This window comes from Carassius auratus, chromosome 6 (assembly GCF_003368295.1).
Source record: "Carassius auratus strain Wakin chromosome 6, ASM336829v1, whole genome shotgun sequence".
Taxonomy (NCBI): Eukaryota; Metazoa; Chordata; class Actinopteri; order Cypriniformes; family Cyprinidae; genus Carassius; species Carassius auratus.
In genome coordinates, this window is record NC_039248.1 from 18,511,116 (window position 1) to 18,527,863 (window position 16,748).

The following is a 16,748-nucleotide window of genomic DNA, read 5'->3' on the forward strand; positions in this document are numbered from 1 at the left end:
ACATTTTTTTTTTACAGTGCACAGCTAAAATCAAAGGTGGCTTTAAAATTTTTGCATGTTGCTGATTTTTGTGTCTATAACATTACATATGTTTATTGTAATACTGTATGTTGAGAAAAACAGCAGTCAGAATATATTTTGGAAAAAATCCTGCCAGACAGAACCCAATAGATTTAATCTTATTCAACAAAATGTCCGCCAACAGCTAACATTATAATAAAATGTTAGTAGATGTTTACTGTCAGCTCTCACAAATATTGGGATGCTGGTGGTGGTGCACAGAGACTTTACACATTTTCACACTTCAAGACACATAAAATGGAAAACAGAAAAGAAATATAGCAGTGGGTGCATCCCTGCAGACAAGAGTTTTTTATTTGGTTGTCATTCCTGCTGCTATACATAGTACTCAGCTGAGACTGAGAGGCACTGCATTATACAACAGACAAGAGCCTATGGCCCTTTTGCTAAGACTGTTAGAGCTTATATCTCAGCTATGCTTTACAAATAATCAAAAGGAAAAAACAGCCTCAATAATGAGAAAATGGAACCTAGTTACAAAAAAGCCAAATGTCTATGTTGGAATTCATTTGTCATATGCTTGATTGTGACTGTATTACAATGCTAATTATTACATTAATGTACACAAAAGTTTACTATAATGCAAATCAAGCATATTCACACATCCACATCATGCACTGATTCTCTCTCACACACACACACACACACACACACACACACACACACACACACACACAGAGTCCTTTGAACTTATTTTAATTTACATTTTACAACAAAAATAAATGATCACTTTTTTACATTATCACACAGGATGCATATAACAACAACAAAAAAGAATAAACCTTCTCACTGTCATATCATATATTAACTGCCAGGTCAGGTTCAGTTGAGGTGGTCTCATTCCACCTCTGCCACATGGGCCACCTCCACTTCCATGGTCTGGATGATTTCTGGTGCATCTTCCACTTTCACTACAGCCTGCTGAGCCAGGACGTAGTTCACCACCTGCATGATACTCTGATCCGACAGTGTGGCCAGGGCTCCGTCGCTCACAGCCTGCACGGCCTCCACGGTCTCTTCTGTGATGAGCACGGTCTCTATCTCCTCTGTGGTGGGAGGCTGTGGAGGCTGGAGTTCAGGGGGCAGATCTGAACTGAGGATGCTGACGGCGTGCTCCACCTGCGTGCCTTGGTTGTGGAACTGCAGAGTGTCCTTCTCCAGCATGATCTTGCCGGGCAACTGATCTCCGTGGAACTTTGTTATGTGCTTCCTCAGCGTTCTGGCGTCTATGTGGGCCTCTTGGCACAGTGGGCACACGTAAGGGCGCTCGCCCGTGTGAGTGCGAACGTGGCGCTTTAGCGAGCGTGCATCAGCCCATGCAACGCCACAGGTCAGACACTCAAAGGGCTTCACCCCTAAAAAAGAAAGAAAGAAAAAAAGAGCAGCATGACATCTGTTATACTCAGCTATTTATAAGCATTGCAAGTGGCTGGCACCCAAACCAAAATGTCAGCGGACTGTAAAATTGCCACAAACAAGCATGAAGGTGTGTAGGATGTCTGATTAGACTAAACATCTCAACAGAATGATGATTGAATCTCAATAATGACTCATGTTGATTATTTCCTGTTCCTTAGTGCCACCTACAGCTGCACTGCAGATGTGCGGATTAGGAATCTTTTCATTAAAAAACATGCTTTAAACAATGTGTGTGTATATATATATATATATATATATATATATATATATATATATATATGAAAATCTATAATTTGTTTTAAAAATTATATTTATAATATTTTATTATATTAGTGGTGAAATAAAAAGCTTTTTTTTTTTGTGGTGAACTAAGAAAAACTATTTATTATTATTATTATTATGTACAAACGTCACAAAATAAAAAATAAATAAAAATAAATAGATAAAAAATTATATATGTATACACATCACAACTAACAACGATTCATGTGATGTGTGTGTGTGTGTGTGTGTGTGTGTATATATATATATATATATATATATATATATATATATATATATATATATAAAGTAATTCCTCAAAAGCAGGGGCCATTATTTACCTGAACTGCAGAACAGGCTTTTATTTGAAGCAGGCTTTTATTTCTAATTCCATCTGTTTGATAAGTAATTGTTTTAAATAACCTGTATTAAATTAAAAGCGATAGCGTTCCAGTGGACAGAGATTGTAACATTAGCAAAGAATCAGTTCAGAATCAATCACCAAAAGAATCATTTTGGTTCAGACGTGCTCTGTGTCAGTCTGCTTCATGCTGAATCACACATGCGCAGTATCATCAGCTCCTCGGTTTTCAAATCGGACGCGTCCGACAGAAACGGTTCTCGGTTCAGTGTACTGGTGATCCAAAAACCGATGCAACTGGTTCTTGATTCTTGATTTCATCTCAGAAAAGTGAAAGTTGTGACATTTGCCAAGTATGATAACCCATACTCGGAATTGGTTCTCTGCATTTAACCCATCCAAGTGCACAAACACAGTAGGTAGGGAACACACACACACACCATGAATACACACCCGGAGCAGTGGCCAGTCATTTTGCTCCAGCACCCGGGGAGCAATTGGGGGTTCAGTGCCTAACTCATAACTATTTATTATCATTCTATAAAACGTGTTTATGTATGAGTCTCCACTCACCCTGGTGATTATTCATGTGGCGGCGGTACTCTCGGAGCTGTGTGAACTTCCTCCCACAGTGTTCACACTCTCTCTCCAAGTTCTGCTTCACTCTGCCCTTCTTTCCATGAGTGGCTTTCTTGACATGCCGTCTAAACAGGGCCTTCTCAAAGAACTCCTTTCCACACACATTACACCTGCCAAAAGGACAACACACACTATTTAGTTTGAAGTCTACCTCTAACAAGTGCTCAAGTCTCTCTAGAGTACGGGTATTATATAATACAGAACATCATTTCTATGACACGCTCTTTTCAGTCTACAAAATAAATCTTTAGACATATAATAAAATGTAATAGTGAGAATCAATTTAATTTTCTTCTTAAAATATAACCTTTAAAAAAAAAAACCCTATAAGAAATGAATGATTTAACTCTCACCTGAAGGGCTCTGCCACAGTGTGTGATTTGACGTGCGAGTACCAGTCCTTCTTCCAGCTGTAGCATTTGCCGCAGACCTGGCACTGGAAGGGCTTTAGTCCTAAGTGCTTATTCATGTGCTGCTGCAGGTCTTTTGCTTCAAAGAAACTCTTATCACAGCTGTAATGAAGGAACAAATTAAGGAACTCAACCGTTCTATTGGAAAAAATCGGGGTTATTTGAAGAAAACTGTTGTGTGCTTGTGTCGAGGCACTCACTGAGAACAGTGAAATGAGCGGACCTCAGGTCTGGGTTGATGTTTCTTGAGGTGTTTGCTCAGTCCGGACGCACGGTGAAAAGATGCTCCACAGGTTGTGCACAAGTACTTTGTTTCACCTGTTAAACAAACTGCTTTAATGAACTCCTCATTACTTTAGTATTAATTTTACAAACAGTGTAATAACCAAATGGAAACTAAGGGTGTACATTTTTGCTTAGACAATAATGTGACTTACTTTTACTAAATACTCTTAATTTTGGGCTAAGGGTTAAATTAATAAATTTGGTTCATACTTCCAAAAATATGGTGACTTGTAACAGCAACTAAAAGTGTCCATGCTGGAATCTGGAACTAGTAAATTTTTACAAATACAAATATCTAGATTAATTCCAAATACAGTAAGACAGTATTTATCAACTATGCATCAGGAACTGGAATTGAAGTCTCTTTACTTGCACTTTCTGTATTTTAAAACATTAATACACTATTTCGACACTTCATTTTTCATTTATAGAATTTAATCAGTTTCTTGGCATGTCTTTTAACTAATTCATATTTTTTTGTATTGCTTTTTATCTGTTTTTTTTTTTTTTACGTTTCTTTTTTACAATGTAAAGCACTTTGAATTACCATTGTGTAAGAAATGTGTTATATAAATAACCTTGCTTTGCCTAAAGTACAAAAAAATTGGGGTCGGAAAGTTTTTTGTTTTTTTTCAGGAAGAAAAAAAAAATCTCTTACGCTCCCCATCACTGCATTTAACCGATCACTAATACAGTAAATCAGTAATATTGTAAAATATAACTACAGTTATATTAACTGCAAAATAATAGTTTATTGTTTTAAAATGTAATAATACATAAAAGCTTTAAAAGTGGTAATGCTTCTTGCTATTCTTCTGGAAACTATGATACATTTTTTCAAGATTCTTTGATGAAATTCAAGAACAGCATTTATTTGGAATAGAAACATAATCATCATCTTTACGGTCACTTTTAAACATTTTAATACATCTTAGCTGAATAATATTTATTATTTATTTAATTCCAAAAAAAAAAAAACTTTAGAAGAAAAAGTAAAAGAGTGTGTGTGTGTGTGTGTGTGTGTGTACCTGTGTGAATGCTTGTATGCTCCTCCAGGCTTCTCTTGGTGACGAAAGATTTCTCACAGACAGTGCACTGAAATCTCTTGAGGGAGTCGTGCAGCGACCGGTGCATCTTCAGACTGTGCTTGGTGGCAAAGCTCTTCCCGCACACTTTGCAGGAGTGCGGCCTCACCCCTGTGTGGTTCAGCATATGAATGCGCAGCGAGTACAGCTTGGGCAGAGTCTTGCCACAGATGTCGCACACAAACTCCCGTTTGGTGCGGTACTTTGTCTGATCTTCTGACCCCTGAGAATCTTCTGTGGTCATGGCTCGTGTCATGCTGGCTCTCTGGGTCTTCTGATGCTTGTGACGGGCCAAATGTGCACGGAGGGAAGCAGCGTACTGGAACTCCTTATTGCAAATCTGTCAGGATAAAAGAAAGGTCCGAAAAAATAACCAAAATGCATAAAGATCAGGCTAGAATTCGTAGTTTTTATTCAGCCCAAGGGTACATACACTGCACTTGAAGCTGCGAGTCTTCTCGTGTTTCAGAGCGTGCATGATGAGGGCGTACCGCCTGTGGAACACCAGGCCACACTCGTTACACGAGTGCTCTCCCTCCGCAGCTCCTCCTGGGTCTTCCTGTAGTGCGCCTCCCTCCAGAGACTCTGGCTGGTCTACATCAGGCTCCAGTTCCTCTGCTAAATCAGCTATGGCATCAGAAGAAGCCTCCTGGTTTGTCTCTGAAAACTCATCAAGATTCTTCATGGCAGACTGAAGCGGTCGGCCTCTCCTGGCAAATCTCTGAGGTGTCTGAGGACACAGTGTGATTCTTATAAGACAATCTGGCTGACTGCCTTAGAGTGCATCTTAATCCTTGGCTCATTGAGCAACATCGTAATATTGCAGTTAAAGACAAATAATAGCATCAATGATGATGATAAAAAAAAAAAAAATTTTTAAAATGCATGTACCAAGTTTTTGTCTGCGCTTTTGTATTTTAATGTTTTCATTTTGATTTTGCAAAATATTTATACCCCTTTCAAGAAAAGTGAAAATATATTATAACATTTAAAAATATAGAATAAAATTTTACTTCAAATACATAAGTGTAAAAATCTAAAAATATTGTAACATAAATGTTTCAAGGTAAAAAGCGTTCACTTTTTCTTCTTCCTTCTTTAGAAATATAGTAAATTATCTGATCATAAATATAATTAATGTCAGGGTTTTTTTCCTCACAAGTTTCTGTTTCTGCCTAGTGAAGCAGTTTTGTTAAAATGCATTTTTCTAAGAAATAATAATTAGATTTTACAATACATGAGAGTCAGATCTGAATTGAATTATTTGTACATCCTCCTCACAAGTTCTGCATGTTGGCAAATCAAATGACTTGTCTTATAATATTTCTTTTTTTAAGTAATAGATTTGATTACGCCATTAAAAGAGTGCTCATTTATATTAATTATTATTGTTAACTTATTAATTACTTATGGTCTTCGTTTCAGGAATTTCATTCTTTTAATGAAAACGGTTTTCTCATAATGATAGGACACCAGTAGAGGCTTTGCAAAAAGATGAATCAAGGCTACATAGGGGGCACTCCTGAGCACCCTTTTAAGCTATAAAATGACAGATGGGCCACCCTGCGGTCCTGTGGACCTCACAAATATGCCAAGTCCAAAAGGGCACCATTTGGGACAGGGCCATCATCACATTTACAAATGATTCGTATGTCGAGTGAATGAGAGTTGCATACCTTTGTAGGAGGTGGACTGCTTTTCTCTTCCTCCTCCGTCTCAAGTCCCATATGAAGACGAACATAGCCTCCTTCTTTCACGGACCGTTTTCTCAAGTATCTCTTGTTGGGATCTACGCATTCCTCTTCTTTTTTATCTCCATCTGCAGCGGATGCATCCTCGACACCCTCCATCTCCATGGACTCCTCTTCTGAAAGGAGAGGAGGAGGCGGTTCCTGTTGCTTCACTTTGGGTGGTCTTCCTGGCCTCCTTTTCACTGGCGCAGGGGCAGGCTGTGGCGCTGCTGCTAAAGGCTCGGGTTGGCGCGTTGGTTCAGCCACCTGGGGCTCATCCTGCACAGCAGGTGGCGCTACTGCAGCTAAATGCACAATCTCAGAAGCATCCGTTTTGCAAGGATCCACACTAATGAGAAAGGCTTCGGTCTGCATGCTCTCTGCGACAGGTGTGTCACCAACCTGTGGCTCCTCTACAGACCAACAGGCCTGTACTACAGCCAGGGACTCACCTGACCCAGCCTGGCCAGAGTGAGTGACCAGAGTCATGGTCTCGCCCTCCTCGGCCTGGCCGCTGTGGGCCACCATGGCAAGGGACTCAGCTGAGCCAGCCTGTCCGCTATGAGTGACTACAGTCATTGTTTCGCCATCTACGGTCGCACCGGCAAGCAACGCCAGCGATTCAGCCGTCCCGATTTCACTTGTGAGTACAGCCAGGGACTGCCCTTCTTCAGGTGTGCCTTCACTCTGCATAGTCACTACATACGTTTCGGAAGGGGTGGGTGTGATTGGCTGAGGGGGCGCAGGTTGGCTGGATACCACAGTGTGAATGTCTCCCCTCTGGTAGACCATCAGCTTCTGCTCTTCCACTTTCTTATGCACAGACTCACAGATCTGAAGCACTTCTGCCATCAGTAAATGCCGAGCCAGTGTGGCGACCTCTGCCATCACGCAAAAGTTGAAGGTCAGATTGGAGGTGTAGGCAAAATCCAGTAAGGGCAGAAAACTGGCCTTGCTGAAGCCTGGCGGGTAAAGCAACACACGCAAAAAACAACAACAATGGCAATTCAAATACATATAATATTTCAAATAACAACTCAATGAATGCAATGGCTAATGTTCTAATACTAATTACAAACTAGCTAGGGAGCATGTATTTAGGAAACATTTTACACATTAGTAGTTGGCTAATGTAGTTTTTTTTTTATTTTATTGATGGCCGTTGCCACTAAAATAAATAGATTTTTACATGAAATAGCAACTTCATTTTGCGATCCTATTATTTTTCACAAATAAATAAACTATTTAATACATGAATGAAAAGGAAGTAGGGAGACATTCAAGGATTTATCAGCTGGATTTGCTATTAGCTGCAAGGTTGTGGAATTAAATACTTAATACACTTATTTAAATGACAGAAAGCATACTTGCTGAATATTTCAGTTTTTCTAATATTTTATTAGACACACTAATGAAAACATGGGCGGCTACTGTGTGTCTGCATTATCAACCAATCAGAAAAACTGAATGGCTTTCCTAACAATGGTTGACCATCACAGGTATGCTGTGAGTTCTTCATCCCAGAATGCATTGCAGTTTGCTCAGTAAAAAAAGTTTAATCCAAGATGGCAGATGAAGCTGAATAAAATTGTTTAAAAAAAACAGTAGTATTAATAAGAACAATAATAACCATCTCAATGTGCAATATATTTTTATGCAATTTTGATATATTTTTATGCAATAAAAATATATTTTTATGCAATTTTATTTTTACTGCCCATGAATAGGGTTTCAGATTAGCCACTTTGAGATCATATTTTGGTTTGGATGCTGTTTATGGAAACAGAACGGTGATGTAGCTCACTGGAGTTTGGAACAGAGGTTATATTTAAAGGCAAAGTCCACCCCCAAATGAAAATTCTGTTAGAAGTTATTCAACCTCATGATGTTCCATAACTGTAATGACCTTCTTTTTCTTTTCTTTTTTACTATGGAAGTCAGTGGTACACACTTTAGGTATCACTGACTTCCACTGTATAGAAGTACATTTTTTGGTGAACTATACCTTTAAATACTTCATATTATTAAACATAAATCCTTAAACTGATTTCTCATTTCAATCAACAGCGTGGTGCATTCTTCTCACCGGAGAGGTCGACGACAGCTTCATGACTGGACATAGCACCCTTTTCCACAAAGAGCTCGTAGAAATATTCACTGCAGGAGGCTAGGACAGCTTTATGCGCACGATGTTCCTCTCCCTCAATAAGCAGGGTGATATCACAGAACTCATTATTAATCCGCTGCTGGTTCAACTTGTCCAGCATCGTCTGCCCATGCTTCGGTAAGAACTGCTTGACAATTCCCTTACTGTCCACCTATAAGAATGCATAAAGGAGAGATATAATAACATCATCATATGCATAGATACATTAAAGATATAAAATACTACACTTTTATTTTTATTCATTGTAATTTAGAACAACTAATATTTACTGTTGAAAGTGATTTCAATATTCTCATCTTATAATATCCAGATGCTATTGTACCTGGAATAATGTCAACAAACATATTTTAATTCGGTGACACAAATGGTATATACTAGACTTACAAACACCAATTCGTGTTTATCGACTGCACTGGACTGCTCCGAATCCAAATCATAATTTGCCTCATCCTCCTCTTCCTCGCTGGCACATGTCTTCTGTCTCACTTGCCGGACAGCTGCGTGTTTGGTGGCATCTTCAGCATTGGCTCTCCCCTTCTCCTGCTTGCTCTGGCAGTAACTGCACTCTCTGATGCAGTCCTTCACCTGCTTCAGCACTCCTGTCGTAAGACCATAAGGTTTAGGCTGCTTATAATAACAAAATGTTTCTCAAAAACTAAATTCTATCTCGGAAACTACCATGTACCAAGTTCATTCACAATCACACTTGGACAATAAAAAGCTATTCAGAGTATGGTTATCAGCTTTGTGTACTGCTTGCATAATCTGTCACACACATACCACAATTATTGAATTTTTTCGTTATATCAGTGTAGTGTAAGGTGTGTTCAGCAGTAGGTAGTACTAGGACCATCAGTGGATGCAGAAGTGACTTGCCAGATTTTATAAAAAACAAAAAACAAAAAAAAAAACATCAGAACACAGAACAACTTCTGCAAGTGACAACAAACCTCAATATTCACCTTGAAGACCCGGTTTCCTCAAAAACAGAGAACACCCATGAAATAGCTACTTTTTGCTAAAACCTTCATCACAGACACCAATAATTAAATATAGTGACACAATCATAAAACCAGGACAACTGAAACACCAAGATGAACTCCAACATCTGCCCTGGACAAACAAATCTGACTTGAATATTATCAAACCACTTTGGACAGTTCCGGAGAGAATTCGATTTCCTCCTCCAACAAACATCTGGCAAATGATATTATCGACCACATTCATCTGAAGACTAGACAAAAGCTGTATGAATCTATTGGAAGAAGTTTAGAAGCTGCATTAAATGCAAATTAAATATTGCCTTTGTTCATGTCTTACTACATAACATTATTTATTTATATATACATAGAGAGAGAGAGAAAGTATAGTATATAACGTTATATAGTATTCTATGGAGAAACTATCCAACTGTTTCTCTCTTACTGCTTGAATTATAAAGTTACTGACAAGAGACGTTTAAGCGATTCCAGCGGTCGCACAGCTGGAAAGCTCTGCTGTCATTACATGAGTGATTCGTGTACCTCTCCACCAGTATTTCTGGGAGATGATGTCCCATGTCTGCTGCTGGTTGAGGTGTTCCCCTCCGGACGTGATGTGCGCCTCCGTGATCAGTTCCTTCCGTCTCTCGGCCTGCAGCACCACTTCCAGCTCCGTGAATTCATCCAGGCCTTTCTGCCGCCTCTGGTAATACAGAATCCCATTGCGCACTATGTAACAAGCAGCTGCTTTCCGGATCTTTCTCTTGGTGTTGCCGTGCGTGCCCGGCGCGTAAGGTTCACGTTCATCAGTCAGGTAGCGCTGGATGGCTAAGTAACTCTCTTCGCTAGACATAACCCCGATTAATGAAGCTCACGCAACAGAAACGAGACACACCAGCCTGTGGAAGCTATTCTCGAGCGTAGAATTCAACACGGTATTTTTTCAGCCCGTTCCGACTTCCATAGGTGACACGGAAAAGTATCAAGTGTGATATTTCTGAAATGTTTTCTGAGGGGGAACGTCAGTTCTCGACCGTGTGGGGTGGACTTGCCTGAACAGACAAAATGGCTGCTGCACAACCGGATGTTGCGTTTGAAATGGCGGAAGCGGCGACTAGTAGCACTTAACGTGTAGGGCAGTCACGGTAACAGCAGAGGGCGCTCTTCACCAGCATTCCGCGTGTATTATATTGTGGGCATTGTTGCCATTAAAATTGAGAAAAGTGTGGGTAAATAAATAAATCAAATTATTTATTTTAGCAAGAAAAGCCTTTCTAGGGACTCAGATGCACATTAGCATATGTTATACTCTCTGTATACATTGCATATTTTTTACTTTCTTCTGGCTAGAATCATGATTTATGTACAGTCCCTATCTAAATAAACCTATTTATAAATAAATAATTGTGTGATTTATTCCGTAACAAATAACACATTAAAGTAAGTGTACATTAAAAATCTAAATAAAGATTCATTATTTATTATCGGTAAATTTTTATTAATTTTTAGTAATAAAAAAAGTAATTTATTTGTAGTGAGCTTACCTACATACTTGATGAACTAAATGAGAAATTAATTTATTTTCAGTAACATTTGTTGTTTTCTTTATCTCAAGTGTTATTTGAGCTGCTTTAGTTTTCTATGAAGACAATTAACGTTACTGAAGATAAACGTATAAGGCATACAAGGTAACGTTAGGCTAAATACTATTTACAGGGTAAACAGTCGTAAATACTGTTTGTACTATGTATAAACAGCAACATACAGCATCTAGTTTACACTAAAGTTATTACGTTAGATGCGACACAGATACAATGTTAATAAAAGTAACGTTAACAAGTTATTTGTACTCTGAGTGTGTTAAATAGTCTTAGCAATAGTGGACGGTTAGCAAAAACAGCCTTTGCCAACACGTTTGGGTATTTGCATTTCATGTAAATAGACACTATACCAGAATTTGAATCTTTTTCACTTGAGTAATAAACTTACAGGTGGTTGCACTGAGAGAAGCTTTAACTTCCCTTGACAGTATTGACTGTGAGATGTGTTTTATTCCTCATGTGGGAACTCTGGGCGATTTCCAAAGGGAAGAGAGCATCCCTATGTCCTACTCCCTTCGAAGGGCAGAGCCCTTGAAGTGTGTTCTTTGAAGGGTGTAGGGCATTACTGTCTTTTAAAAGCGTTGGCAGCGTCTCTACAAACGGAGTTTTCTTCCTGAAGTGCCCTTCAAGGGCGCAGAAGAGCCGTTTGAAAAGCTAGCACGTCTGTAGTTGGTCGCCAGGCAACCAAACTGACTCGTCATCACCTGCTCCTCTGTGAAGGCTCGTGAGCAGCATCAGTCTGTTCTTATCACTGATACATTCCTTCCATTGAGAAGACACTTTCAGTCCCCTGCACACTGCTGAGCTGCTGAACTGATAAAGTTATTACTGAAATACACACATACACGTACATTTCACATGAATCATGTAACAGGAAATTAAAACGATGAAGATATAACATTATCTATCCATCTAACTATATCTATTTTAGCTTGCTAGAATACCAACATTGGGAACACTTTAACTGCCCAGAACACCTGCAAAACATACATTTTTGTAGAACATTTTGTGCTCTGTGTATGAAATATTACCTCGGCACTGGAAAATGAGACAAGGCTAATCTATCACCACCAGCCTCCTGTGCACCTTTATTAAATATGCACGTTCTACATCTTTTTATTATGCTTTATTTGAAACATAGGGTGAAATGCTGATGTTATGGACCTTGAAAGGTCATTTCAGTAATATACATACTATGAAATACAAAACATATTCGCTGTGGATTTATAGTGCCGCTGCACTGATATAAACAGGCAAACCTGGAGTGCAGATACAGAGCAGAGAGAAGTCTGCAGAAAAAGAACAGAAGTACATTATAAATGACTGACTGCTTCTATCATCTCAAAGATAGAAGGGAGAAGGGAGAAAATAAAAGACAGCAGGAAGAACGTAGAAGTAACAGGGATGACATTAAGATATAATATCAACATACAATGTCACACACTCCCCTATTTGAATGGATTCAGGGATTCTGTGTATGTGTGTAATTACTTATATATCTGAGATTTATGAATATTTACACCAGCCTTTCCTAATTTATAGACATACTGTATATTAACAGCAAAATGTGACTTATACTGTGGAACAAAAACGGCCAAGGCCAGTTAACAGCAGTTAGGTGTGACGGAAAATACTCCATGCTCTCTTAAAAACAGAGGCTGCTTTGTTACTCTGCTCCAAATTAACAATAATTGAGCTGGGAAAATGTTTGTCTGTCTTTATCACATCCAAATATTGGTGTCTGTGGAAAGTGATTCTGGATTTTGATGATTAAAAAAAAAAAAATATATATATATATATATATATATATATATATATATATATATACACAATATTATTAAAAGATATACAAGTTTTATTTGTTTTTATTTAAATTAAATAATTATATTGATTATGATGATGATGATGATAATAGCAGTAATAATGTGATATTTTCTTAAATAAGCTATGACCATGTATGACCACAACCTTTTTTTTTTAAATCATGATCTCATGTTATTAATATTTTGTAATACTTGTACTGTATAGGGGAAACACTTATGTTCTTTTACAGTTGCTGGACAGTTAGAGCAAAATTTATCATACCCTACTGATGCACTGTGGGTAATAGCAATGTAGCAATGTTAAAGATCAAGTGTTTCACTTTTATTTAATGCTAAAATACTTTCTCCTTCCCCAGCTTTGAGAGAACTGTTTAAAAAGACTCATTGTTTATGCAATACCTTTTTTGCAATGTTAGTGGTGTAGAAATTATACACTTTACCTTTAAGTTAGCCGAAGCCACAACTCTTTTTCTTTGTTTGTGAAGTGAAGTGGCTTGCAATAAATACTGAGTATGTGACTAACGCTTCCTTTCACTGGAATGAACTGGTTTGCTGGTATCAGGCTCAGTCCTTTATATCTCCTCCCTCAGCTTTAACACAGCTTCAGCTTTAGCCAAATACAGGCGTAAGATACCAGAGAAGAGCTGCACTGAACACAGCTCAGAGAGGGATGAATGAATGGATTTAAACATGGGACGAGGTAGAGATAAAGAAACATTCCTGAAGGCCTGAATAAAGGACAATGTAGAAGAAGGGAAGTGAAGGAAAACAGAGGAAGGGAAAATCAAATCTGTGCCACTACAGATGAAAATCTTATTGCTTAGAAGTTGCTCTTTTATAGCTATCAGGAAACTGAATGGAGCTCATTTTCATTTAAAGGGATAGTTCACACAGAAAACACAATTCCCATCCTCATGTCATTCCAAACTGTGTTTTTTCTATACAGTGAAAATAAATGGGATTGAATGTTATTTAAAAATATCTTCTGTTGTTTTCGAGGAAAAGAAAAGAAAAGAAAGTCGTGATTTGGAAAGTAAACGATATCACACAAATTTTTTTTTTTTTTTTGGTTAACTATCCACTAGCTATGAACTCTGTCTCGGATTCCTTATAAATAAGACTAGGAGACACGTGAGATTACCTGGAAGCAGAAGTCTCAGTTATTTCTCATTGCTACAAGAGATCTAATTTCGTCACATTTCTTTCCTATGGGATCAAGGCTGAGTAAGTCTGGCTGAACAGACATAGTTTTCCATCAGGGGTCACCTGGGAGAGAGAGAGAGAGAGAGAGAGAGAGAGAGAGAGAGAGAGAGAGAGAGAGAGAGAGCATCTGCTTAGATTTCTCTCTCTGTAATCAGATAACCTATTTATAAGACATGCATGAATTCTCTCTGGGCAGACAAGGAGAAAGTGGAAGAATATGGCATTGGACTATTCTGTCATTCAAGGACAGAGATAAATGTACTGTATGTAGCAGTTTAAGTTTGCTTGAATTTATGTGTCTGTGTCTGTGTTTGCACTTGCGTTCAGAACATCACGGACATTAGGGAGTCTGCAGACAATGTGTGGGCGCAAGAAAATCCTGATAAATCCTGTTTACTAGGCTGCATATTAGAACAAAAATGGTACATAATACCTTTTGTAAGGGTTACATTTTATCTTTACACTTGTACATTGTACTTAAAGTGAGAGTACTGTAGTATAAGACAACTAAATGGTCAAGCTTAGGTTTAGGGGTAGGTTTATGGTTAGTTTTTATATCAAGTTATTGTAATCGCTATATAATAAATACATATGTCCTCATGGAAGAGGACTGTAATATTAGGTGCTATACCCTTTTTTTTAGTAAACAGCCTGTAAATCCAGTTTAACTTTTCTAAATAAAAAAATATTGCTTTGATTCGTGGTACAGTAGATGATCATTTGGTTTCTGTTTTCCTGTGGGGAAGTAAAAGGATATGAGGTTTCCGTGAGGTAACACAGGAAGACAAACTGTCTAAACTGTTTCAGACGAAGTCCAGTCTTGAATCAACACATCCAACCCTGATGTTCACCAGAAGTTCATGATAATGTGTGCCTAAAGGGTAGGCTTTTTAAGTACACAGTTGGCCGGATATGTCAGATGATCAAAACTTGGAGTTCTTGAATAGGATAAAAGCTTCCTCAAATGATTTGATGCTGACAAAGCAGAAAGCTGCTCCACTACTTCATCATCATCTGACTCTCTCAGACTAACCTACATTTAAAGCGTTACATAAGAGGGCAAAAGGTCTTTGGTTTTGAGTATTAAAGAGAATGGAATGTCCAACTCGTGGTGTAGCGCCCTGTTCAAACTGTGTCCAGGAGAGGACGACGTATGCTACAAGGTGACTTTCTGTCCTGCTGGAAAAATCCCACAGGCACCAGGAGTTTACGAGCCTGTAAGTAACCTTGAAAGACCAGCTAGACCTCCTGAAAGCATGTTTATGATATTCAACCTAAAGTGACTAATCACAAACTAATGATTAACACAAATAACTAGTTTTTTATCTTTGCATTAAAAATCTGCTTATGTGTAACTTAAAACTTCTGCAATAAAACTAAAGATGTATGTAAAAGAACTAACACAGACACAAGGACTCTATTAATGGCATCTATTGTTGGTGGTTTGGTCAGGAATAATTTATGTTGCTTTGGGAAACAGGGAGAGTTGGTAAGAGAACAGGGATGAGTTTAGTTTAAGACCCTGATGGGAAAATGGAGATGCTGTCTTTCCATGGGCTCACAGCCAAAGCATAGGATTAGTAACACCCTGAAATTCCCCCGCACCCCCCTACTCCATTACGCAAACCAGTCATGGACTCCCATGCCTTGAGAGTGGAGATTTAATAAAGTGTTGCAGGATCAAAATACTTCCAGTGTTTCCACTGTCTCACACACGTAATATACAGGTGTTGTCAAACTGGAGGCCCCAAACAAAACTAAAAATAATAAAATAAGGTAAAATACAAAATAAACTGCATGTTATTCTTGTTTAAGAGTTTGAGGTCCGTACATTTTTTTCCATTTTTCTTGATAAAATCCACTGGAAAATGCATCATGGCTTACATAAAAATAAGAAATGTTTCTTGAGCCTCAAATCAGCATATTAGAATGATTTCTGATTAATTATGTGGCACTAAACTAAAAATAATAATAATAATAACACATTGCCATCACAGAAATAAATAAAATTTTAAAATATATGAAAATAAAAAACAGCGGTTTTAAATTGTAATATTGCAAAATATTACTGTTTTACTGATTATACTGATATTAGATCAAATAAATGCAGCCTTGGTGAAAATCTCACTGACCTCAAAAGTAGTTTATGTCTTTAAAATGTTTATTTTTGGGTAGAAAAAGACATGCCGTCAACTCAATATATAGTAATATTTCCCAGATTCCCAGACATTTATCTTCATTTTATGATGTCTTTATAATATAATGCTTCCTATTTTTCACAGATAAATAATTAAATCAGGGGGTATCACTGTCTTCTCCAGTTATTTTGTTCAGTGGCAACACATACCTAATTAATTTGGGGTCCGTCACAGCATCTCATTTGCTTGTGCCATCAAAGGCTGTAAAACTGTGATTCATGCACTTCAATCTAGCAACCATGCAGTCACTACTATACAACGCGGCCCTTAATAATAAGCCCTTTGTTAGCTGACAGGCTGTACTGGTTCATCTTTTAACTCGGGGCCCCTCTGTTTCCCAGAATGCACCAGCAGGCTGCTTCCCAAAAGACCACAATAGATGTGACCTAATGCCGAGTGTGCTTGGATAGATGTGATGTGAATATGATATGCTATTGACATGCAAAGCTCTATCAGAGGCTGAAATCAGCAAATACTTTGTGTGTTCTGTTCCCTATAAAACACT

The 16,748-nt window shown here is 38.1% G+C and overlaps 1 protein-coding gene across 2 annotated transcripts; it reads right to left on the reverse strand.

Annotated features, from left to right (window-relative positions):
- Positions 1-339: 339 nt before the first annotated feature.
- Positions 340-10,584, reverse strand: LOC113099371 (zinc finger and BTB domain-containing protein 11-like). 2 transcript variants are annotated; one of them, XM_026264371.1, is made up of 10 exons: positions 9,962-10,584; positions 8,823-9,037; positions 8,358-8,589; positions 6,218-7,233; positions 4,975-5,271; positions 4,485-4,881; positions 3,372-3,489; positions 3,115-3,273; positions 2,696-2,871; positions 340-1,436 (listed from the first exon to the last, which is right to left on the reverse strand). In XM_026264371.1, exons 1-10 carry the CDS (start codon positions 10,269-10,271, stop codon positions 919-921), a joined length of 3,438 nt encoding a protein of 1,145 aa, XP_026120156.1. In that variant the 5' UTR covers positions 10,272-10,584; the 3' UTR covers positions 340-918. The 2 variants fall into 2 exon arrangements, with proteins under 2 accessions (XP_026120156.1, XP_026120162.1); XM_026264377.1 differs by lacking the exon at positions 9,962-10,584 and adding an exon at positions 9,219-9,908.
- Between the last annotated feature and the right edge of the window lie 6,164 nt (positions 10,585-16,748).

What these genes read in the sequence shown, in the direction of transcription:
- LOC113099371 (XM_026264371.1), bottom strand. Translation starts at nt 10,271, where the DNA reads ATGTCTAGCGAAGAGAGTTACTTAGCCATCCAGCGCTACCTGACTGAT. An exon ending in CCAGAAATACTGGTGGAGAG is followed by an intron (nt 9,038 to 9,961) that starts GTACACGAATCA and finishes GTCTTACGACAG; the next exon opens with GAGTGCTGAAGCAGGTGAAG. An exon ending in CCACATGAATAATCACCAGG is followed by an intron (nt 1,437 to 2,695) that starts GTGAGTGGAGAC and finishes TTTCTTTTTTAG; the next exon opens with GGGTGAAGCCCTTTGAGTGT.